Source organism: Odontomachus brunneus, unplaced genomic scaffold (assembly GCF_010583005.1).
Source record: "Odontomachus brunneus isolate Ranch 3 - 2012 unplaced genomic scaffold, Obru_v1 Obru_scaffold_004, whole genome shotgun sequence".
Classification (NCBI taxonomy): Eukaryota; Metazoa; Arthropoda; class Insecta; order Hymenoptera; family Formicidae; genus Odontomachus; species Odontomachus brunneus.
This window is the reverse complement of record NW_022639454.1, coordinates 2,210,363-2,237,277: the sequence shown is the minus strand read 5'-3', so window position 1 is coordinate 2,237,277 and position 26,915 is coordinate 2,210,363. Positions and strand designations below refer to the sequence as shown.

At 45.6% G+C, this 26,915-nt stretch overlaps 1 protein-coding gene across 8 annotated transcripts in view; it reads right to left on the bottom strand.

Moving 5' to 3' along the window:
- The window catches only part of LOC116845084 (terminal nucleotidyltransferase 5C), a 143,571-nt gene that overhangs the window by 6,304 nt on the left and 110,352 nt on the right, over window positions 1–26,915 (bottom strand). The window contains exon 1 of one of the 8 annotated variants that reach the window (XM_032817419.1): window positions 2,719–2,893. The exons of 5 other annotated variants lie outside the window; for them this stretch is intronic. Coding sequence is in view for 1 of the 3 variants with exons in the window: in XM_032817410.1 (XP_032673301.1) it covers window positions 2,073–2,102 (30 nt within the window). In the remaining 2 variants the exon portion in view is untranslated. 2 more of the 8 variants (XM_032817445.1, XM_032817410.1) reach the window with 2 other exon arrangements.

Sequence of the window (26,915 nt, the reverse complement as noted above, 5' to 3'; positions counted from 1 at the left end):
GCAAGCGCGAGATTGCAAAAATTCCTTTATCGCGGCGCGGGAATGAAATTCGCCGGTGCGCCCTGCGTATTGTTTCCGCCACTTATTTTTACGCTTTCTCTCTATATGTGCTCCTCCCCCTCTCTCTCTCTCTCTCTCCCTCTTCCTCTCCCTCTCCCTCTCCCTCTCTCTCTCTCTCTCTCTCTCTCACCTTTTTCTGATTCATGAACCGTCACGATACGTTAAAAATCAAGGATGAGACAAACGTAGAATCGGAGTGGAGGTGGAACGAATCTGTTGTACATGTTCCAAGTTGATACACATCTTCCTCTCTGGCGGTATAGCGTGCACGGGAAGTTCATTATTCGCGCGCGAATCCCGTATCGATTCGCGCGCGGACCTTCGTGCGGCGCCAATCTGTCGCCAAAAATCAGCCTATCGATTATTATCAGACCTGCTTTCGCATATCGTATGCGTTCCGCGATAATCGCCGCTGTGTTGAAAGTGACGAAAGATCGCGTCGGCAGAACGAAAGAGAGAGAGAGAGAGAGAGAGAGAGAGAGAGAGAGAGAGAGAGAGGGAGAGAAAGAGAAAAAGAGAAAGGGAGGCAGCGATTCGTTATTGCTATGTAATAATAAGAATAATAATGATAATAACAGCCACACAGAGCCAGTCGCGACGTTAGCCGAGTCTACTCTCGCGAGACGAGAACTCGACCGCTTTGCACGACACAACGGTACCGCCGAGGAGACACGACCACGCTCGAAAACAACAAAGCAGACTGTCATCTCTATCGGATACTACGCACAGTCAAGGTCACGGATGTGTCTTTGACTCACACGAGAGCTGTTATTACCGCTTATTGACACGAGAGCTTGTCCTGTCTCGGAAGAGCGGACGCTTTCAAACGCCTGTTCTTACAACGGTCTTTCGCGTTTGCTCTCTCTCTCTCTGTCGACACCGGCACAGCGCGAAATCGTGCGGAATCCCGAGAAAAACCGCAAGCCCGTGACTCGAGCATAACGAGACACAATGTCTGGCGGAAATGTAATCCCGAAATTCGGGCCCCGAGATAATGTCTCGAATCTATCTCAACACGTCGGGAAGCGGCACGCTATTGCTCCTCGAAATCTCGACACAAAGAAAACCGCGTGGCGCGGACAGCCTTGGCGAAATGTCGGAGGATTTGTGGATATCCTGTTCAAAAAGTCTAAAATCGCAGATAAATATTTGGGCTTTTTCAGGACTCCATATATTGCCAGGTATCTGACGAGATGTTTCGTAAGATTTAGCAATTTTATTGTGCTTGAACACATTGTTTCTTTGTATCGATTTCGACATGACACTTGGCGTTCCGTCACGTTTTCATCTCCAAGGCCCGTAAATTACTAGTCGTTTTTTAATTCTGCCCTAAATGAGATACTCAGATCTGAATTCAAAATTAGACTCGAGTTTTCTATCTGAATTATATAATATACGCAACATCACATTTTTCATCGCAATTCAGCTTAAAAAACCTCAAATCTGATTAAATTAAAATATCTCAGCTGAGATAATCTTCATGTTATGACTAACAATACGGGTCTCAGTTTCCAATGTGCCGGGAAAGTCGTATTTCGTGACGTTGTCTGGGGATTCGGGTTTCGAAAGGTGATGACCTTTCGGGATATTATTCCGCTCGAGTTTCAGCATATTTTTTTTCCACGTCTATCGACAATCGCGTTTGTTAAAAAAAAAAAAAAAAAGATGGAGAGAGGAGAAACGTGTTCTCGCGCTTTTTTCCAATTATACCACACGCGGTTCCCGTCAGGAAATGCAAAAGTTTCGACTTCGAAATTCCGAGCATGAGAATAATGAGAGGAACGGCTCGACGAGTCGTGAGCTCGCTGCTTGCTGCCAATTCGCGATGTCATTACGGTGCTTTTCGCGAAAATGACGGGACGAGGCTGAGAGCGGCGCGGCGCGACGCAACACGCTGAAGCCTAATTACGACGTAATGCCAAATGCTTCGCGAGTAATAACTTCAGCGAAGGCGGCGTTCGCACGACGCGAGATGCGTGCCAGACGCGCGTCACGACAAAAGGGTTACTCACGTAAACCACCGTGTTATGAAACACCATCATTTGCAACCGTACAAACGACGTAACGACGAGCGGATAAAAGTTTTCAACGACGCCAGCACAGTCGTGCACCTTTCGTTCGCAGGCAGCACGAAACTTCGACGCGTACGAAGCAACAAATGTGACAGCGAGAAAGCACACACCCGCCTCTATTGCGCGGCGGTTACGGAACACACACACACACACACACTCACACACACACACACACACACACACACACACACACACACACACACACACACGCACACTAAACACGCCGTCGTCACTCTCTTCGCCGGCGATGCCTCCTTAACTCACACGTATACGAAACAAGCTGCAAAGAAGGATCCCCTCGCGAGAGCAAATTACATCTCGGCGGAAGTCACATCCTCTTCCGCGAAAGGTGCACAAAGCTACTGCTCTAATGTGCCGCAAATCTCCCGAGAGATCCCAGCCCGATGTTCGCGTGCGAACGGTAAGCCGCGTCGCGCTGCCGCTCCTAAGTGAGGCGCAGTGACCAGGAGGAAGACGCCGGAAGGATGTCCAACGCACGCGTTTCTCTTGCCACGCGTCGCGCAAAAAAATCCGCGAGGAACGACCCTGCGTGGACGCGGCGAGACGACAGATGAGACACACGTACCTAACGCAACGGATATCAGTCGCACTGGGCGCGCGCGCTTCGAGCACCTCGAAGAGACCCGCAGCTGATGAGAGACACCAGCGAACTGAGCCCGCGCGCGAGTGAAAGGCGGCGGAGCAGCGGGTTGGCGGCAGTGATGGCAGCAGCAGCAGCAGCAACAGCAACGTCAGCGACACTCGGGGTGCGGGAGGGCAAGCCAGTGCGAAGCCCTCTACTACTGCTGCTGCTACTACTACCACTACTACCATCACCACCACCACCACCACTACCTTCACCACTACCACCGCTGCTACCGATATCGCCGGCGTCACCAGCATCTAGCTGGCACACTACCACTACTATCGTCGCCACCTCCAGCGGGGGGAACATGATCCTGGACTTATCGCCCGGGTGCGCGCATCCTAGACCGCGCTTTGTCTCTTTCCCTTTTTCTCCTAAGAGGCTCGTCTATAACGCTCGTGTGCGCGCGCGCGCGCACACGGACGCGAGCGGCGTAGTGAATGCTCCGATACTTTCTATGACGTCACGCGGAAGAATGCGAGGGCGGCTCTGAATGGAGATCGTAGAGGGTAAATTCGATTCGCCCTCCCTCTCTCGGGTTACAGAATGTTCCAGAGATACCGGGTGTACCTTTGATCTCTAATTGCTCGCGGGGCTTGCGCTTTTTCGTGCAAGAATTATTCGCGGTGGAGCGCAAGGTGGGACAATATGATATGCATTCACCGGAACGTGGACACGTCTTGTTGCGAGACACACCCGCGGGGCGGGGACTTTCTATGGGAATCCTTTGGTCCTTCGCGTAAAAGCACCTGGGAGTAAAACAGAATGCTCCCGCCGGGAGTTCTCCGGCGTGAAATTAATTAAATATACAGTATTAAATGTACTCGGAGTAGCGCACCTGAAGCCCACGTAAGCCCTGACGGCAGCGAAACAACGCACAATTATTTGCTCATTGCACAATACGAGAGGGAATGGGGGTAAGTTGGTGTATTAAATCCGAGCAATTTGAGGAAAGGTAGAGAGACCCGATACAGAACGAAAGTTGCTTCAGTTACTGAATTACCAAGTAAGCTCGGACCTGGGCACAGTCTCGCCGTTTCTTGCACGTCCGGAACACCCGGTGTGCACAGTAGGGGTGGCTACGTGATATGGACGAGATGAGGGTAGAGAGCGCGTCATAGGTATATATATACATATATATATTTCTGGACGCCCACGCTTGTGCCGGGTAGGGAGAGACATAAAGAGAGAGAGAAACAGCTTGGACCGACGAAGAGGAGGCGACGACGGCGACTCACTAAGTGCTATCGATTTTGCCGACACCCGCAGTCGTCGACTCACGTCAAACCTGGTCGGAATGGCGTTTACGCATTCGCTCGCGCCCGCGCATCGCGAATATTTCGTCGGGCGCGCGCCGTAACGAGAATGTCCGGTCGGTTTATCGTCGCCGGTACGCGACGTGGCGGAATTTCGCAGTGTTATTTATCTCGCGGCGGGTCCTCTCCAAGCGGGCGCGCCGGTGTGCGCGCCCTTCGACATTTTACGTCGTTCCGTCGCGCGCAGGCTCCGCGACATTACGACGCAGCGCGGAGCGTTTTCGATATATCGCCGGAGCAGCCCGGTCGGGGGACGGAGTGGAATGGAATGGAATTACGCGTCTACACGCTCTCCCGTCAGCGTGGAATTTGTGCGCGCGCGCGGCGAACCCTTCGACCGACGAGGAGAGCTCGATGGCTTACGATACGTGTGCGTGTATCTGGCTGAGCGCTCTCTTGTTGGCGTTATTTACAGACGTAGTCGTACGCGCTTTCGTTAACCGTACGTAAACTAGCCGAGTTTATCGCGGAACTTTCGATCTTAATTGGACGTTTGTTGCGTGCGCGTGCGTCTCTCGCGAACCAACGTCAATTTTCTCAGGACGCGTGTGTAACGTACGTCCTGGGGCATCGGCGCGTCGCGCTTCCTCGATATTACTCGTGGACGAGACAGAAGGTGCAACACGCACTTGCGACACGGCACTCGCGGTTTGCAACTTGTTCCTCGAGACCTCTTGAACTTCTCAACACGCGACCACCGCGTTGATTTTCATTCAATGTAGCTTGACTGACGATTGAATCGGCAAAAGTACATGCAATTCGAGACGCATGTACATGTATCGTTTATATTACTTCTTTTGCACATTTGTCGTCTCTGTATAATTTCTTTATAAGATATAAAGAATATATGTTGGTTTCATTGCTTCACTCTATACTTCCTACTGACTCCATGAAATGATTCCTTTTTTTCCTCACCGCCAATATATCTCCCTCATTCCGGAAGCTATATCTAGACATTATATCTCCCTCAGTTTACTTCACTAAAAAAAGGGAGTATTTCATAACCTATATTCTTCCTCTTGTTCTTTACACTTCCTCCTAATTCCCACAATGTCTGTCTCACCAGATCTTATGATCATCCTTCTTTCATACACCTCCATTTTGTTTCCATATCCTGCCCAAGGATCCTATATCTTTCCTCTTCTACTTCTATCCCTTATGTATCTCCATCTTCTTTTACCACCTGTTATACATTTCCTCTATTGATAATTTCCTCTACATTACCATACCAATTCTCGCCCGCCTTCCTTACCTACACTACTACTCTACCTACTCGTTCTTTATGACGCCATAATCTCAACCACCTATGCATCTTTCTGCCTTGCATCCTGCCTTCCTACCTAACGTCGTGTTTCGCCTTCACTTATCCACTATCTGCACACTCATTCCTACGTAATTCCTCTTATCTGACCTCCTATACTCAACATCTCAAAATTATTCCAAATTCACACATGCACGCCATCTAACCAGATCCCTAGATATAAAGAATATTATATTTTTATATTGTTGAATACATAAAAATACAGAGCGACAAAAAAGTATTATTTTTTTTTATACTTTCTACATTTATTTTATATAACTTTTACCTCTCACCTTCCATTAGCTCTCTATTGGTTGTCCCTAACTAACTCTCTAGATGCAATTAATTATACTTTATGCTCGATAGCTCATAAGACGTGACGGCATCATAGTCACCGGCGACCGGTCACCACCGTTACGACACTCGACATGTTAAGAGTGTCGCGAAATCCTCCACAAAGTTTCGATTTCGCGTCGGGTCGCATGCCCGAGGGGAGTGGAAAGTAAACGACGAGTGTGAGAATCACGTCGTCACCGGTCAACCGGCACCGAGGGCCGAGTCGAAGTAGTCGCTGCAAATTGCAACGCGTTGCAGCGTCTGCATTCCACGCCGCGGGTAAATCTCAGCGATGCGCGCGCGCGCATCGTCTATGTGAAAATGCGGAAAGATCGTGCCCCGTCTCTGTCATCGACGCATCCGGAAACATTTGCGCGGCTCATAAAGCTCGAATCAGACTAACAATTGGCGATTGACGATTAGTTTTCAACCAATTAAAGCAAAGTAGCTACGCGGAAAAATATAATTTTGCTCTTTTAGCAAAATCGTCGATGCTACTGCATATTCGTAGTGACATCAGAAAAATTTAGTTGACGTAACTAATTTTACAAATTATTCGTTATCAGAGCAGAACTAGTTTTGTTGCTAGGATAGAAAAAAAGTTGTTAAGTATATTTGTCCTAAAAAATTAATTTGCTATTGACGCAAAATAGTGTATCCTTAGCAAATTTATTTGCTATTGGAGCAAAACTGCAACTGCTTATATAAATCCATCATGGTTCTTATAGCAAAATAATTTGTAGATTCAGCAAATAGTGATTAATATTCTCAGCAAATCTTTTTGCTGTCCATATAATAACGAAAAGATTTTGCTAGACCAGCAGAAAGTTTGCTAGGCCAGCAAATTATTTTTCTTCGTGTACTGACTGTGTTGCTCTGATTGGTGGAAACACTGATCGCCAATTGTCAATCGCTGTTTTCATTCCGACTTAATGCCGGTGCTGCACTAGCGATTAGCGACTGCGTCTGAAATTGTCTCTTAACCTATCCGGCAGCGAGCATCTTTCCGGCCAAGAGCCGGACTTTTTTGGTTAAGAGCCAATCGTAGACGCGAGCGCAAACGTCGATCGCTAGTGTGATACGGGCATAACGTCGTCGCAGTCGTCGAATGCAGGCAGTGCAACGCGAGGTCAACGAATAGCGGCTGCGGCGTACACGCTCGCGAGAGACCGGAGAAGAGCGCGATTTCCCATATGATTACGTGCTCTTAATGGAATTTATAGATCTCCCTGGGCTTCGGCAACATGTCTTTTACGCCGACTTCCGATCACATGCAATCGCTAAAATTCAACTCGACATTTCTCCACGCAAACTATCGTCGGTCGCGCACTGAGAGGAAGAAAGCTACTCGCGATTATAATCGCGCGGCATGTAAAACAATAAGTCAGACAATCAGTTCCAATTCTTTCAGAGATACCAACACATATGCGTGCGCTCAGATGCGCCTAATATTGTTTTTTAATTCGCACGTTGTTGACAAAATATAATGAACGTTAGCGTGTACATAAATATTTATCACAAAATTAACAAGCAAAACATTTATGTCATCACCTTTATGTCACTTTACAAACCACATTTTTTACATTTATTAAATTCATCTCTGAAGAGGTGGAGAAGATATATAGTCGATATAATAAATAATATTGTGAACATAAATATTCACCGAAATAATAGAACGCTTCTTTATAGAGTTAACTAATAGTGATATTAATGGCACATAAGGAGCTAGCACGGATGTCTTAGTGCTATTAAATACTAATATAATTGTAATATTAATATGATTGTGGGAGGATAAAAATGTCCAGTATGTCAAACGCACATAAAATAAAAAAAAATAAAAAAAAAGGAATCTATTTAAGTCTTCGGTTTAATGGGGGTTTGGGATTTTAATTAAAATATATATTTAAATTTGGGACTCAAGGATCGGTCTAAGTATGAAAGGTTGATTCTTCGTGTATGTTAGTCGAAGAGAAAATTTCGATATGTGCGTTTGACATTTTTATCCTCCCACAATCATATTATTAAAATTATTAGTATTTAATAGCACTAAGACATCCGCGCTAGCTCATTATGTGCCATTAATATTTCACTATTAGATAAATATTCACCATAAAATTCCACAAAAAAGAAAGAAAAATTCCGTCATATGATTGATGGATTTTTTGCCACTTGATAATTAAATTACTTTATTTGAACTTCAATAAATTCATTCCTGAAGAGATGGACAAGCTATAAATAATCTGTATAATAAGTAATAATGTGAAGATAAATATTCACCACAAAATCCCACAAAAAGAGAAGGAATAATCCTGTCGTGTGATTAATGGATGCCGCATTTGTCACTTTATAATTAACTTAATTTTCTCTTTAATAAATTCACCTCCCTGAAGAGATGGCAAAGCTACCAATAATACGACTCTGACAATAATTTGTATTGAAATTAACTGTGTTCTTTTACCCCTCACGGGAAAAACGATATTCTACAAGCTGTGGTATTCGAGAACGCGGGGTTCCGAGATAACGTTATCGTAAACACTCAAATGGTCTCTAAAGATAATGCGGACTCGCAGTATTGGACTTCGTCCAGCTCACTTTAAACTTCGATAGAGTGAAAAAGCTGCAAGGTGAACCTCTACGCAGGTGATATTCTTACATTCCGTCGTATCGCGGCCTTTTGTTTTCCACGACGCGCGATCGGTCGTTACTCGTCGTTGACGAGAACACGACGACAGTTCAGGAGATACAGTTGTGTCCGAGAGGAGCTCCCCTCATAGTCAGGCCGCATCGTTTCCGCATGACTCAGATTCTGGCAGGTCGCCGCGCCGCTCTCGTATCCCGAGAATTGTGCGAAGGTTTCGCGGTACAATAATTCAAGTCTCCATCTCTCTTTCTTTCTTTCTTTCTTTCTCTCTCTCTGTTCTATCCCTGACAAGGAATTCGCAACGTCTACATCTCGGTTTCTCGCGAGGTATATCGTGCGTACGTGCGTATGTGTCATCAATAACGAAAATCGCAGTTTCTAACGAGCTTCAATCACGATTGAGGAGATCGAACCGATATGGAAGATATGTCGCACTAATACCGCGTCCCGGACTTATCGAGCCGCAATGCGTGGCATTAGCATTATCCGCGCGCGTTCACAAAGGCCGCTCATCGGTCAACTCCGCCGAGCAGTATCGCGTTATCGATATCGATGACATGTTCCAGAACACGCGCTGGGAATCGCGTATCTTCATCAAGTCGCGAAACATCACTCGCTCTTCCGGAGAAACACAAAGTATCGTGCGAACTATCAGAATGGCGATTTCGACGGTCATATTTTATTATACAATCTCACACAGAGAATCGCGAAATATTGACCAGAACGTGAAGCCTAAAACTTGCCGAATGGTTGGATCACGTTTCCTCCGAAGTCGCGAGCGTGGCGCGTTCTCTCCTCTCCCCCGACCTTGATCTTCGGTTTCGCGACTCGGGCACGGATTTTCACGCGCCGAGGAAGAAGAAGACGACGACGACGGCAACGAGGGGCCGAGGTGGAGACAAAATTCCTCGGGACAGATCAACGATCGTAGGTGCCGCACGGCAAGGAGCCAACAACTCGCCATTTCGCACGGCCGGCGAGGGAAGAGGGAGCTTATAGCACGGACAACACCGCCGCGGCCATCTATAGGCGCGCGCGGTGAGGAATTGATAAATAATTGATCGCGCATCGACATTTTCGTTAAAGAATTTACGAGGCGTATTTGTCGCGGATGTTCGCGCGCAGCGTCGCGCTCCGTCAATCCGTTCGGCGCGACGTCGTTCGTTGGCCTACATCACCCGCGGAGTACAACGAAGAAATTGCCGACGAGACGTCCACCACGTGCGCGGACACACGGGGACGTAAAGTCGCAGTCTTATGCGCGGGCGGTAGATCTCTCGCGCTCGGGGCGGTAGATCGTGCGCGTCTGTATGTGTGTTGCCGCGAGGCGGCGGCAAGAGGCAATTTAAATGTCGAGTGTATCGCTCGCAATCGAATACGTCCGTCAGTCCGTTCGATCTACGCGCGCAGCGGGAAAGAGATCGCGCTGGCAGTCGCAGCTGCGCTCTCGTTGCGGAAATTCGACGTTCGATCTCGCGCGGAAGGAGACGCGGAAGAGTCGCCGGCTAAAGTGACCGAGGATGGCCGACGCGGAGATAATTTCTCGATAAGTTTTCCGCGGCAAGAACGCGGTCGCAAATGACACACGCGATAAGCGCGAGCACGCGCGCCGCGGATGGTAACCGCGGCAGGAACATCGCGGAGACGACGGCTGTAGCGTCCTCGTGCACGCATACACACACACAAGCCATATAAGTGGTGGCGGCGCATGGGAAACGATAAATGATGACGCGCTATGGAACGCTACTATAAGCATACGTGATTCATGTATCACTAACGACGGTATAGTTCATGGAACTTTTCCGTTTGTAATCCTAAAACAGTTGCAGCGCCATAATTTTGTGGGATAAGGAGTGAATGCACTTTGGAACGCGCGGCTTCGAGGAGATCTGTTGATTGAGTGAAGGCAAACTCGGAAATCGTCGGAAGAACTCGAAGAGTCTTCGCTCTGTGTTTCACGTAGCCTTTGTTATCTCGCAGAGTGAACTCCAAATGGAGTTTACTTCAAAGTGCAGACTAAAGAATACTCCTCTTTGCCTGAACTGATAAAAACGAGACGAATAGCCAGATAGACTTTTGTAATTATAAAAAACGTGAGATGATGACAGAAACTTTACAATTTATGAGACAAATATAACGCACTGAATCAATCATTAGATGTCGTGAATCATGAGAATTTTTTGTTATGCACAGCAATGAATTTGCTGAAAGTTTCATTCAGTTTCTTTCTACATTTTGCACGATACAATTCGGAGCAAATTTTGATTGTTTTTTTTTTTCGGATTTTTTTCGTGGTTCTACATGATAATACGAATGCCATGTGGATCACTTGTGTAAAACAACCTTTACAAATCTAATTTAAATGACTGATAAATTCGCTGCTGAATTTATTTACACTCACGGTCGGAAAGGTTGTCTGTAATTTTTCGGATGAGTTTCTTGTGGACTTATCCGTCTCCTTCAACGAGAGCGCTCTCCCAAAAGAGCTCGGCAAGTGATGCACTTTCCGGCCGATTTTCGGAAGGCTCCGCGTTGTTTTCCCTGCCTTCTTGCTCCGCGTTGTTTTCCCTGCCTTCTTGCTCCGCGAGCAGCCTTACGAATTGCTTGAGCGCCAAGCGACTCGAAACGGAATCTCTCGAAAATCGAAGAATGCATCACTCGCCGTGCGAGCTCTGCGTTAGAAAATCGGTCTCTCTCGTTGGGCGAGACGGAAAGTTCACCCCAGACTCCTAGAAATTACGGACAACTTTTCTGTCTAAACTGAGAGAAAAATGTATGATATTTGGAACTATAATAGCATAGTAAAAAGATTATAGTTAGGAATATAATTTTTATAGTAAATGTTACCATAATATTTGTAATATTTACAATATAAGCACAGTATAACGGACCCGTGTAAAATTTTTACCAAGAATTATAATTATTTGAAATAAAAAAATATAGTAAGGTAGCAAATATTAAATGGCAAGAGAAATTAACTATTTTATATAGTCAATACAATTGGAATATTTGGCAAATATAGGTACATGTAACTATATTCCCAAAAGGTGCTTTACTATTAGGTGTACAATTTTGCTTCCGCCGTTTTCCTATAGATGGTTTTAGCGGTAAGTGGTGATCGAAATAAATAGATCATAGACGTCATACAATAAACTTGGGCATCTGTCAACATAACCCCATAGAAACATTAGTCGATTTGTGTCTGTATCATAAAGTTATTCTCGATTGAAAATGTCAGTTTACGAGCCAAATTCTCGTCATTTGCGGAAGGTTTTAATTTTCTGCTTCAATATGAAGAAATCTGCGGCTGAGGCTCATCGAATGCTTTCAAATACTTATGATGAGGTCGCTATTAGTGAAAGAACGTGTCGTGAGTGGTTTCAACGCTTCAAGAACGGTGATTTTGACGTCGAAGACCGGCATAGCGGTGGAAGAGAGAAGGCTTTCGAAGATGCAGAATTGGAGGCATTACTTGATCAAGACTCGTGTCAAAATCAAGAAGAATTGGCACGATCATTGGGAGTGACTCAACAAGCCATTTCAAAACGCCTCAAAGCCATGGGAATGATTCAGAAGCAAGGAAATTAGGTGCCGTACGAATTGAAGCCGAGAGATGTTGAACGGCGTTTGTTTGCTTGTGAACAGCTCCTTGAAAGGCAAAGACGGAAGGGATTTCTGCATCATATTGTGACTGGGGACGAAAAATGGGTTCATTACGATAACCCCAAGCGCAGAAATTCATGGGGAGTTCCCGGCCATGCTTCCACGTCGATGGCCAAACCGAATATTCACGACTCCAAGGTCATGCTCTGTATTTGGTGGGACCAGCTCGGCGTAGTGTATTATGAACTGTTAAAACCGACTGAAACAATCACAGGCGATCGGTATCGAACGCAATTGATGCGTTTGAGCCGAGCATTGAAAGACAAACGGCCGCAATACAACGAGAGACACGATAAAGTGATTTTGCAGCATGACAATGCTCGACCCCATGTTGCGAAAGTGGTCAAGACATATTTGGAAACGTTGAAATGGGAAGTCTTACTCCACCCGCCGTATTCTCCAGACGTTGCTCCCTCTGACTATCACTTGTTTCGATCAATGGCACATGGCCTGGCTGACCAGCACTTCCGGTCTTATGAAGAAGTAAAAAATTGAATCGATTCGTGGATCGCCTCAAAAGATGACCAGTTTTTTCGACGCGGGATTCGTACGCTGCCCAAAAGATGGACAATACTTTGAATCATAAATGTATAACCAGTTTTTTACAATAAAGCCTCGAATTTCGGAAAAAAAACAGCGGAAGCAAAGTTGTACACCTAATATATATATAGAGTAATAAGATGGTGACTATAAATCTGTGTTCATTCTACTATATCTTCATGTTTAGATGAACTATAAATATATGTTTGAGGCTACAAACTATAAAATATATGTGGTGTCAGAAGTGGGATGATAGACTTGATTTAATAGATCGTAGGATTATATATATGTTTAATACGGAATATATATATATATATATATATATATATATATATATCTAGTACAAAAGAAGTTTCTCGACACGATTATTACGCTACAGACGACTCTCTACAACTGAACTGTCCACGACTCACTCGTCGTTCTTTTATATCCATCCGAAGACAAAAGTCGGTCTCGCATAAGAAGGAAATCGCTCCCTTTACTATCCGCCGCTTACCACTGGCTATTTGACATGTTTGTGCCGCCGAAATGCTATCGGCGTGCGCGAGCGGTACGGCTGTCGCGACTACAGATCACACGTTCCGACAATCGCTTCCGACGTTCATACTTCAACACTACATATAGTTTATAGAGATTATAGTTATTCCAACTATTTTTTTCTCTCAGTGTACAAATTCCAAATTTCGCCGTTCACTCTTTGCCTTGTACCACTCCCCCTCCCCCCTCGCGCTCGAAAAGGACAGGATGAGACGCAGTGCGGTGGAGCTCGCGATTTACATCACGGTTCGCGGAGCGGCACGCGAGGCGCGGTGACTATCGCGCGGTTGAAACAATTGCACGTGGGCGACAGCGAGTCGCGCTCCGCCATGTGCACGCGATTCGGTCCGCATGCCGCCCAATTCCAATAACGGCGCGACCCGGCGAATGTGGGTGCACCTTCGCGTGTCGGCGAATAGCGTGCAACCAGTTGCGCGCGTCCGTTCCCCCCCGAATTTATCGCGAGACGAGCGCGAGAATGTGTGTGTGTGTGTGTGTGTGTGTGTTTTCGTCGTCGTGAATCCGACACGATCGTGTGGGTTTTGACAAGCTCGAATAAGCGGTTTCCTTCCGAGCACACGCGAAAGCCCCGACGCCGATATTCGTACAAGCGCGACGTAGCGCGAACGAGCGATCCATTGTCTCCCCGGACAATCGCACGGCGAAGCCGATCCGGAAACGTTCAGCTACCGTGCTGCGCGTTGACCCTTTAAACACGAAAGTCGCAGTAGCGAAGATCCAGTGAGTAAATCTAGGCGTCGGCTCAGCCGGGACAATGAAGCGTTTTCATGAATTCCGACAGTTGCGTGTATAAAGGTAATTTGCAGACTGTGACATGTGTGTGAGCGTCTTCCCTGGCGGAGATGAAAGAGTAAGAAAGAGTATCAAGTGTCTAATAAAACGGTTCTTTTCTTTTGTTCTGAAGAGTTCCGAAACTCTACTTTTTGCGAAAAAGAGTCTAGGTAAAGTGTTATCTGATATTATTTTCACCTGGGTTTGGTTGAAAAACAGTCGATCGCCCATCTGGCACAAATAGAGAAACTGTCCATATTATTGTTAGTGTGCCTTTGTATTGTATTTAAATAAGCCCTGAAAATAGCATAAATAAATAGAAAAGGTATTTTTTTTATTAAATTTAACACAATCTTAATTAAAAAAAATACTTTTTCTACTTATGTGCTAGTTTTTTTATGGCTTATTTAAGTGGAAAGGAAAACTGATAGAAACAGGCACAGTAATATGGACAATTACTCTATTCTCTAGTCGATATTTCAGTCTGAGTGACTGCACATCGCAAGCATATTCGCGTACCTTAATTTTTGAGGTCGTTAAATCTAATCATTCGACCCGACAGTCTTTCGCAACGACAACACGATGATGGACTTCAAGTTTGAACGAAGTACCCGAGAGAAAGCGCATTGCATTTATGAACTGTTGACAAGTCCGTCTCTCTTTTTCTCTCCTCTCTCTTTCTCGGGAGAAGTCTTTGCGAGAAGACGCGAGTTCTCGTCGTGTAGCATAACGTCGGGTTACGTCGATGAGCGCGAACGATCAGCCTTCACTCGTGTAGCATAACGTCGGGTTACGTCGATGAGCGCGAACGATCAGGCTTCACCTGGACACACCAGCAGACGTAGCTGGTGTATTCTACCAAGAGACTACGGGTCGCGTATCACGCTCGTCGAAGGAAAAACCGCTTTCCGAGGCCCCGATCCATCACTGTCCGGAGGCATCTGCTGTCCCTCCCCCTCCTTCTCTCCCCCGAGAGAGTCGCGAGCGGAGTCGTGAGAGAGGCAACAGCAGTCCATCCGTCGGTCGGTCCGCCTGCACGTGGCAATGCGGAAGTGTCATGAGGGCGAGCGCCGCGCTGTGTCGCTATAAAACGTGTTGTAGCCTGGGTCGCCTGACGAAGGACGCGTATGTAGCCGACGAGAAAAAGGATATCGACGACTTGACCGGTCGTGTCGCCTCTCCGTCGGTCTATACGTACAGAGTATCCCGGAATTCGGCCACTTTCTCTGGACATTGAGCGGATTTAGACGGTTTTGTATGGTGGAGAATTCTCTCCCTTCTTCTCTCTACTTTTTTGTGTATGCTGTGAGAAGCGCCTCCACCGCAGGATTAAATAAATCTATCCATTTATCCTTTTCACTTCTCTCCTTCACGGGGAAGTGTCTTGGATCCTCCAGCTTTCCTCAGCAATTTTGAGGATACCGCCTTGGAATCTGTCGGCCACGAGAAAAATCGACCGAGCCGCGTGCTTCGTTTCCAAAATGTTGGATCGATTTAAGGATTTTTTCCACGGGAGCACTGTGTTGATACACGAAGAGAATATATTGTAGTTTCTTTTTTATATCAATTTTCTTCAGGTTTACATTGTTTCCAACGGGAATAGATTGTCAGTGAAGTCTATCTTATCAAGTAACATAGTCAATTTCACTAAAAACGGCAAATTTTAATAACATATCTCATTTTCTAAAATATAGTAGCAAACATGAAACGAAAGGGTACAGTAAATTACTGCAGAATGTTGATTTCGATTATCAATTTCCATACGCCGACAAATGCGTATGTTCTGTGAGAAAAGACTTCTGCTGACCAACCCAATATATAAAGCTAGCAGAGTCAACCTGATGCAAAATTGTGCGCAGGTAACCGCGCGAGATCTCTACCTTCTGTGCTCACGACGACGAACGGGTCGATGAACCGAGGATCGATCGAACCGTGGATTCCAAGCGCGGATTAATTAGGAGAAGGGAGAGAGAGATATATATATATATATATTAGGGGCGTGAAAATGAAAATCAAAAGAAACATTCGGCCTTCGGGCTAGGACGTTAGGCACATTGCCGCGCTCGTAGGCATCGCCGTAACTGGAAAACGGGGTCACCGTGTATACGCGAGTAGCGACGACGTCGTAGAAGAGCCGAGGATGTCCCAGTTTCATGTCGCGAGGGTCGTTGCACCCGACGACGACTACCGCCAGCCGGTGCATCGGGTGCACTCGGGCGGCTTCTTGTGCGTGCCGTGCGCGCGCGCGCGCGCCAGCGGAGAATTTCGATTTCGTGATCGCGCGCGCGTATCCGGGAGAATCGCCCGCCGCGACGCGCGTTTCTCCGGCCGACAACTCCGGAGAAAAAGCTCCGCGGACGCACTCGGGGATATGAAAATACAGGTGGAAACACACAGCAGCGCCGGCACTCGTTACAACACTCAGAAATTTTTCAACACTCGTGCTCAGGCCTCGTCAGATATGAAGGAAAGGTTTATCGATTATTTTCCAATTATGTAACAATTATTATTCATGATTCACTTGGTCGTTTGCTTCTGAATCCTCGTGCACCTTAATACCCGACAACATCCGCGGAAGAATGTCGAAAATAAGTAGAGCGTGTCGACTACCCGACGTTTTCCCTTACTCGCGGAGAACGAGCGACGGAGGCAGGAGCAAGCATGCCAAGTATAAAGTGTGAGAGACAAAGCAAAACGCGGAGTCGCGAACAAATTTGACGAATTTGGTATTCCCTTTAGGGGAAGAGGAAAGAGGCGAGAGTGGAAGTCACTTAACACACGTTCGTTGCCAGCGTCACATGTGTGCCCGAGATGAAATTTCAGCCCTATTCTCGACCTAAATTTTCTAACATCTGTATATTCTGAAGCATTAACGTATATTTAGTGCACATGAAAACTGAAGTTCTATTTAATGTCTCTAAACAGTAGGAAACGCATAAAATGCCACCTGTAGGTTCTATATGAAAGAGCTTTTCGCAAAGCTGTAGATTAAATAGAATCCAATGACATTTCTCTTTGTGTATCCACATAGTAAACAGCCGAGTCTGTTTATACTATACATGGCCACAGATGTAACGTAGCCCACGAAGAGAATTCCTCAAATATAAATCATGGCAGCGAACGTTAATTAGCGACGAGCGCGATTACGTCGTGCTGTGACGAGGAGCGAACGAGAGAGTGAGAGAGAGAGAGAGAGAGAGAGGGAGGGGGAGCAAAGCAGTTACGTCAAAAATGTTGCTAAGTGCGTCAGATCGAACGATAGAGAGACAATGCACTTAGAAAGTTTCCCTCGCGCCGCTGCCGACGCGTACTTCGACCACGCGCGAATCGGCAGCGAAGTTAAATCATATAGCAAATATACACACATGCGTTCACATAGCCCGGCTATACACACGCATCGGTGCAACGCACGCTTTTCCTCGAGAATGGACCCGCATTAGCGAAATAACATCGCGACTTTGTAGAATTCCGAAGCAAACGGGATGAGAGAGAAAAAAAAGTGTAAAAAATTCGCGGCATAATCCGGCCAAAGTTAACCCCCTCTTTTAGGTATCCTACGCGCGCAGTACCTATTTTGTATGTACGTGGGCGCCCAAGGCTAGTATGAAATCATATTTTAGATAATCCACGCGCGAGATTACACATAAACGACCGGTTTTCACCGGTGTAGGTGCGTAGACCGCAAAATTACGTCCACGTGGTTTTCTCTACGTGGGAACGTGCGTCCGTGCGATATGGGAATGCTCGTGTACGTGCACTTTTTCCCATACACAAACTATGCGCGCACGGTACGCGGAAAGAAAAAGAAAAAAAAAGAAAAGAAGAAATGAGTAAATGTAGCTTCTCATCACGATGTTTTACAGTCGCGAACGTTCGGCGTGTTCTTGCGTCAATTAAATCCCGACTGGCAACCGTTTCATCTTTCATTTTCATGTGTCGTAATGTCCAAGTGCGCCGTAAGTTACGCTTCGACAAAGCGACGACATTTACCGGGCCAACATTACTTCCTCTTCCTCTCCCTCTCTCTCTCTCTCTCTCTCTCTCTGTCCGTTGCATCAGAATACGATACATGGCAAATTAATCAAACAATCAACAGTAATAATGCACTGAGAGAAAAAAATAATTGGAATAACTATAATCTCACTATATTTTATAATTCGTTTTGGCCTCAAACATATATTTATAGTTCATCTAAACATGAAGATATGATAGTAGAATGAACACAGATTTATAGTCACCATCTTATTACTCTATATATATGATAAAGCACCTTTTGGGAATATAGTTACATGTACCTATATTTGCCAAATATTCCAATTGTATTGACTATATAAAATAGTTAATTTCTCTTACTATTCAATATTTGCCACCTTACCATATTTTTTATTTCAAATAATTATAATTCTTGGTAAAAATTTTACACGGGTCAGTTATACTATACTTATATTTGTAAATATTACAAATATTATGGTAACATTTACTATAAAAATTATATTCCTAACTATAATATTTTTACTATGCCATTATAGTTCCAAATATCATACATTTTTCTCTCAGTGTGTATAGACACGGATATAAGATATGATGCACATAAGCACGAAATATGTGGTTGTGAGCAGAATAGTTGCATCACTTTAGTTATCTTCATGTTGACGGTGACGTATATAGTTGATATGTCTCAGTTGCTTTGGTATGTCAATTTTATCGTTGTAACTGCGTATGATTCAATTGTGGCAACAAAAAATGCAGCTAGGGCGACATTTATCATGGAAACACTGGTTGGAACGACTATCGTCGTCACTATAACTCAACGATTGCTCTATACTTGCTGCCAACCACATAACTGGTTGTCCCGTATCTCGCTATTGTATCTGGTCAGCACAACTAGATTTATATGTGAGCCAACTGTGCTGTTTTTTTCCGCGTACGCGTGTCCTGACACGATGAGAATAATTAGAAAGATACCAGGGAAGAGTTCTGGCTCGGCAAGTGTTGAGAATTCTTCGAAGATGAACGTAGGTGTGAAAGAAACCAATCTAAAGGAACGCACGAGTGTTTTGTGAACTGGTACGAAATAGGGGACGAGACCCTCGGAAAAGGTCTCGCCAGTCCAGTTAGAGGACTTCCAGCTGATTCGAGAACCTGCTCGAGAATCGTTTCCCCGATGTGCGCCGTAAGAAAGCGGGCGCACAATAGATTCGAGAGATATATACTAGAGATAAAACAGGAGAGAGATAGAAGAGGTAGAGATTAAAAAGAACGCGAAGAGAATCGTCGACAGCAGAATGACAGCACCTGACACGGCTTGAAGAAAAAAAACAGAAGAGTCGAGAGAGAGAGAGAGAGAGAGAAAAAGCTGTTTTTGTTACGTTTTGCTACCGTGATGCGCACTTATGTTATGCGAGCCACATATGTGAATGATTCTGGCGCCGCGTACTTGTAAATGTGTGTGCGTGTGTCTGCGTAACGTGAGTTACGTGCACGATCAACGCGAACCAATCGTGACGTCACTGGTCATTGATCTTCGGCAAGTTGTGCTACGAAGATGAGTATTCCCGCGTCATGTGTCACGCCTGTTCCTTTTTTCTCCAGTGTCTCTACGTGTAATTTATCGTAACAGCAGCGTCGCGATGACTTAATTTTCCCACATGCAGCTGTTTTTTGCTGATTTTTCTCCATAATAACGTATCACTTATTTACTCGCGCAATGACGAAGATTAAGTATCCGTTCTGAAACATTCTAGAAAATCTCTGTAGCGCGATAAAAGGACAAGTGCCGGGGATCTACTTGAGTGTCGTTTCTACAAGTGATAGTTGAACGATCGTGCGCGACGGCGATATCAAAAGAAGATAAATAAATGAGTGAACGCGCCAGAAACTCGGTAACAACATTACCGCATCGCGTTTTGCGTGTCTTGTAACAAACACGTGTACGTGTGCAGTAAATGTGTACGCTCATTGAACATGCTTTTTTTTGGAAATGGTATCGCGAAGACTCAAAAAAGCTTTGTGCGCACAAACCGGTTTCGCAATTAAATGCGACCCTCGCCGCGTCGATGCAAAGCGTGTACGTACATACACATACACACACACATGTTGCGACATTTTAATCGAAGTCCTTGAACTTTATTTCATTGGACGCCTATAACGCGCGCGCGCGCGCGCGCGCGTAACGCGAATCACATAACGTAACGCGACGTCGCACGGTGTAGTTATAATATTAAATACGGAGATTACCATAAATTAGCATACAACTTTGAACCCTCGCTTATGCATACCAAAACATTTCGCCATGAATAATGGAGCTCCGGACTAAACCCACATATATATATTTTTCTTTTTTTTCCTTGAGATTTCAGATATCATGTCGACGCGCGCGTATCAGAAGTACGTTCATTAAAGTTGCAATAATTGTCTCAATGTTCCCAGTAAACCCGAGGTGAAAGTTCCTCTACGAAACGAAAAACGAACAACTCCCGTCGTCGCACAAAATCCACGAAAGTCTCGTCGGAGATTCCTTCCAAAATGAAGATCTAAGAGTCTCCTAAGGGCGAGAGAGCGAAACACAGAGAGAGAGAGAGAGAGAGAGAGAAAGAGAGAGAGAGAGAGAGAGAGAGAGAGGAGAGGGAGACCGGTTACATCCCCGCAATACGCGTCAAAAGAATCCGGTTCGCCCGCGACAACCGTTAAATTGATAATTAAGCGGCGCCGAGCCGCTGACGTCACTGGATCGAGGTCGTCCCTGTTATTTTCGCAAAATATAACTCACGCTGAGAGGAGACACGGTGCGTAAGGCGAGGGGAGGGAGCGGGCGAGAGGTAGAGCAAGGAGAAAACAGGATAGAGGAGAAGCAGGAGCGCGTCGCCGTCGCCGATGACGACGACGACCCGCCGTCGTATCGACGAGCTGGCGGGGACAAGGCGAACGGTACGGAGGAAGGCAGAGAGGAAAGGACACGACCCGCCGTAGGTGGGGACGAGGAAAAGGAGAGTCGGATAAAAAGAGGGGGAGACCCCGAAGGCGCTGTGCACGAGCTCTCTCGCGAAAGAGGAAACGCGCCGACCTTGTCGAGGTTAGGTGCGAGTCCTCCTCTTCGTTCGTTCGCTCGCTCGCTCGCTCGCTCTCTCGCCGGCTTCGTCGCTGAAGTTCGCCTGGAGAACATGACATACGCGAGAGGTAGCGCATCGGTCGAGTCCTTTTCGCTGTTATTACGAACGAGGACCACCTCCGGCGAAACGGCGTATTTACCCCCCGTCCTTCGTGCAGTCGGTTCTTTCGGTAGTTAACCGTCCCCCGTAAGAAGATTACCGCGACGACGCTCCTCCGTGACTCTCGGCTCCGCGAAGTTTGCGGCTTAATCGCCAGCCAAATAGCAGCGCGCGCACGACCGAGTCGAATCACGAGTTCCTCATGCAGGAAATAGACCGCCGCGGTGAGTTACTCACCCTCGACGAGATCTCTCGCGTTGATAAATAATTTATTAATCGCCCGCGACGCGCTTCTCTCGTCCAGCCAGCCCCCGCGCGACGCTCGTCATTTCTATCATGATTGCGCAACGACCATAAGAGACCAGGAGAGACAGATTGGACGAGGGGGGAGGGAGGTGACAGTCGGCAGGGGGAAGAGAGACGGTTAAGTCGTTTTGGAGAGCGCAAAGTGCGTAAAGTATCGAGGCACTTCGGGAAGTCCATTAGCCTCCCGCGAACGCGAAAGCGTCGTTGGCGGATGATACCTTCTCGGCGCGTTATTCGCGAATAAATCGGCGTTTTATTCATCGCTGGTGTTTCGCAAGCCGCTGCTATTGGTGTACGCACACACGCACCGTGCGCCACTGGTTTTGCAATATTAAGTAACTTTATTTCCATGACAATATGAGGGAGGCACGCGTTCGACATTAGCATACCCTTTGTGCGTCCCGAAAGCACGATAAGCACCGCGCAGTCACGCGCAACATATCTAGAGAGACAAACCATAGTCTCCTCTTCCCCCCCCCCTTCCTCTCTCTCTCTCTCTCTCGTATATTGAGAAAAAATATATCTGGGAGATAAGAGATACTTGTTTACAAGTATCGAGTGCTAATATAACATACGTACACATTAGTGCACATATTTTTACACTGAAAAAGGATCTCTTTCATACGAGAAAATATAGATTTTTCGGAGAGCTTTTCACGAAAGCAATTGTGCTTATTCTATTTAAACAAGAGACTATAAATAAATATGTTAAAAAATAAATATCCAAATTTCTATTTCTCAGATATCTCTTCTCTCGGAGCAAAAACCACACTGAGAAAGAAAGCATTTGAAAATTTATTTTGTGGAAGGCAAAGTCTGTCGACAGAAAAGGGAAAATCTTATTTCACAGAAACAAATCTTATATACCTATGTAATCCTTGCCTCGCGCGACTTATATGACTCTTCTGCAAGTTTGTATGTACCGCCCATTGCGTCATTCCTTCTTTTTCTCTTACTCATTAAACATTGGTCATATATTAATTAATAAATACTAAAATTAATAAATACTAAAATTAATAAATACTAAAACATACCGAAATATAATATGAAAACATAGAACGTGATTGTCGACTCATCTTATTCCCTCCCGTTACACTTTTCCTTACCCTTATCTTCCTCCCCTATCTTTATAGCTCCTTCCTACACTACAAATAAATTTTCAAGTATCTTTTTTGTCGGGGCATGTAAATATCTCATGAGCGAATATCACAAACGTCTTTCATAGTACTATGACGGGCGTTTGGGCGTGAGAAGCGACGACGCATCCTGAAAGTTCGGCTTTAAGAAGCGAGCTCAATATTACGTAACAATAATGAGTTTCGCCAAGAGCGTTCTCGAGCCCCTCCCTTTTTTCTCTGTCTTTCTCCCTGCCTCTCCTTCTCACACACTCTCTTTCTATCTATATGTATACATATATATCTCCCTCTTTCTATCTCCAGCACATCCGCGTAGAAGAACGCGTCACGAGAATCCGAGCGCACGTGAAGCTACGCGGGTGATATTAATACCTGACGACCGCGAGACGACGCGTTTATTACCGCTCCTTTATTAGCGACCACCGAAACTCGTGCGAAATTACCAGCAGAAAATCCAATTCCCGGCGTCGCGATCGAAACAATCGCGCGCGGATGAACGCGCGCGGAGAATTAATTCTCTGCGTGTGCGACGATCGGAGTTCAGGCTTATCGAATTCACGTTGCTCCCAATCTCTGTTTATTGCCGATAATCCCGCTAAATGCGATTAAAGTGTTTTCGAGAGACCCCGAAGCGTTACGTTTATCTTCTACATTAACGGACCGCGATCCGCGATTTACACGTGCCGTACGCAATTTATTCGATTGAACGTGTGGCATCATCGCGAGGCGATTATGCTTCCCTCGTGACCGGCACGTGAGCCGGTTGCCATTTATAACGCCGAAAAGAGGATCGTGGTTAAATTCGCAGTGTCCTGATCGGCACTGATTAAACGTGCCTTTAAAATTTCTCGACGTAAAATGTCACTCAAGACGAAGAGAAACTCGCGCAACGGCAAAAATACCGCCGCTCGGAAACACCGGGATGAATGCTGAACTCAAACTCTCAGAGTGACGTTCACAGTCGAACCTTACACTTGAGATCGTTTTAATTTAGCCTCAAGGTATGGTGCAGTTAATGGAATGACCCTCGCAGCGGCTAAGATGAACTCAAAATGATCTTATAAAGCACCGTCTACAATGGGAGTAAAGTGTGGCTGTAAGAACTAAGAGTAAGAAATTGACCAATCGATTATTCTTTTCATATTCGACTGTGATTGATTAATTTCTTACTCTTAATTCTCATCAGATTTACTCCAATTTCGAGTAGAAACATTCGGTGAAAAGCATTTTGCATTTGAGTCGATCAAGATGTGGAAATTTTTGTGTAAAGTTTCCAATATACCCGTATATTATTTGAATTGTTTCACGTCGAGTTTATGTTCATCATTTCGAAGTGTGAAGTAACGCAACTTGTACATAACATTCTTGGTTATATATTTCATAAGTGAAATATATAGATATGTCGCTTGTTAACATATTTGTTTTTGTTAAATTAACAAAAATTCAGAGTGAATGAATGAAGACATGTGAGATGTGCTAAATTTGACAGAAAGATTGTTGTAGCGAATGAGAAGTCACTGATATGCCAGAGTCAACTCGAGTGACTCCGGTATCACTCCTTTTTTTTCGGATGGAATCTCACAGAACGAAATTTCAAGAGTGAGACACACCGAGTCGAAATTTTAGCTTTACTTTCGATCCGAATTTTCTGACATCTGCATATTCTGAAAGATCTGTGTAACGCACATAGAAACTGAGATCCTGCTTAACGTCTCTAAACAGCAAAAAACGCACAAGATGTGCCACTTGTAAATTCTAAAGAGAACCTCTTGGCAGAGTCAGATGGTTGATCGCTTCTGAGTATCAAAATGGACGTTAAATGGAATATTGAGGCCAAAAAATGGGATCAAAACTCGGGATGCTAAACGAGGAATACTTGGAGCACTCATCGTGACGCTCGCTGTTTCGTGTTGAAACAAGCCGCACATAACGATATCGCTAACAACCACTAGGTTGTTTTTTGCGCCTATCGAAAATCGTGCGTGTATCCCCGGCGCGTATCGGCACGACCGCTGCAACACTGTGCTATTAACGTACAATTTAAGCGCTAATTAACTCGGAGGGCCGAGCAGAGAGCGATATCGCTTTGTTGTTCGCAAGTCGACGATTCCTCAAGTGGAACTTTCCCTGCCGTTGCACAACGATTAACGTGGGGCATTGCTGCAATAACGCAAGTGTTATTCGTCCCATCGACGTCGATGGGAACCCTTCGCCCGTTTTCTCGGTCAAGAGACAGACTTCAAACGAAAATTCATGAGAATTAAGAGTAAGAAATTAATCAATCACAGTCGAATATGAAAAGAATAATCGATTGGTCAATTTCTTACTCTTACTTCTTGCCGCCGGGAGACGCCGAATTGAAATTTTGATCCTACTTTCAACCTCACCATTTCCTTTAACATCTATCTTGATACCTTGAAGCCCACATCGACCTCTTTAAAACTTGCAAATGTGCCGTTTACGTGCTAAATTAGGACTCCAGTTTTCATATGTATTAAACATACATCGCGCGGAAAAAGAATTTGGCCGGATTAACCAAATATCTGATATATGAACGAACTAGAATTCCGATTTAAATTACCAAAGTTCTGTTCAGATTAACAAGATCCGGGTTAATGAACAGAAATCTTGTTTGGTCAACCAGAAGAGCTTGTTGACTTGAACAGAATTCTGGTTCGTCGATATCTTACGAGAGAGATGTTTGGTTACAGTTCAACCAAATTTCTTTTCTCGCATGATCATTCAGAATTTAGATATGTTAGAAAGGTCGAAAGTAGGGCCAAAATTTTGACTCGGCACGTCATTATCTCTCGGGAAGCAGAGAAAAACCTGACTGTCGATACGCAGTTGATAAGAGAATATTTGCGGCGCGATATCTCCCCCCCCTCCCCCAGTCGTACGGTTTTCGAACATATCTCTTCCTTCTAATCATCGTGACGAGATACTGAGTAGAAAAACGCTCTCTCGCCGGAATGCCACACATGATCCCCGCAGGGTTAGGAGTCGGCGGGATCAACGCATCAACATGTCGCATGGAATAATATATATATATATATATATATATATATATATATATATTACATAATATATAATAATATATAATAATATATAATATATATATATATATTACACACACATACACACATATATATATACGTATATATCGCATGCGACCGTCCGATTACGCGTTTCTCGCCGAAAATAGTTTTCCGTTGCGGTGAGCACACGTTTGTTTCATGATTGCGACGAGACACGCACTGCGTGCGTACGTGTATGCGTGCGTGTATGTGTGCGTGCGTGCAATGCGTTATCATGACAGCTCTTACACTTTATCTCGCCCCCGGGTTGATTGCGTATGCGCTTTAAATAAGTCCCGCGCGAATTATTGCAACGCCCGTCGCGCTCGGAAACCTTTCTCGATGCGACCGTCTCCCGAGAAGGAGAGAGAGAAAGGCGATCGCGGAAAACGCTGTAATCGCCGAATAGATGTACGGTTTCCACACGGACCTCGTCGTCATGGAGCTGTTAAACCCCGGGCCGAGGATAACTACGTCGTAACTCGTAGAGTGTGGTATACGACGCGATCGAGAGCCAATTAACGGATCCCCTCGCATTAATGACGTCGACGGTCGAAGTTGGCGAGAGGAAGGGAGGGAGGAAAGAGAGAGAGAGAGAGAGAGAGAGAGAGAGAGAGAGAGAGAGAGAGAGAGAGAGAGAGAGAGAGAGAGAGAGAGAGAGAGAGAGAGAGAGAGAGAGAGAGAGAGAGAGAGAGAGAGAGAGAGAGAGAGAGAGAGAGAGAGAGAGAGAGAGAGAGAGAGAGAGAGAGAGAGAGAGAGAGAGAGAGAGAGAGAGAGAGAGAGAGAGAGAGAGAGAGAGAGAGAGAGAGAGAGGAGAAAGGGTCCGGTTCGCAAGGGGGTAGCCTTGTGTCAAACCACCTCATCGGCATCCCTCGCGAGACGGCGGCGGATGCATCTGGTCGAGGTTAATCGGCGACCTTTCGAGAAAAAGGGAAGCCCATGATCAAACTTTCGCTTTCGCCCTCTCTCTCTCTTTCTCTTTCTCGCGCGCGGGGGAGATACGGCCAAGGACAGGAAACGAGAAACATGCGAGAAAAAGACAGAACCGTGTTCTGAGGATCGGCATTATCTCTCTTTTTCTTTCTCGTTCTCTCTTGCCGAGGCGCTCCACGTTTCTGCGGGAGCAGCCGTGCGCGTTCACTGCTCCAGCCGGAATGAATTTACATTCACGCGGCGATTTATTAATGGCTGACGCGCACGACAAACTATTTATAGAAGGAATCGCGTCGCGAAGAACGACGCAATCGATCTCATTACACGCTCGCCAATTATTTTTCTCGCGCGA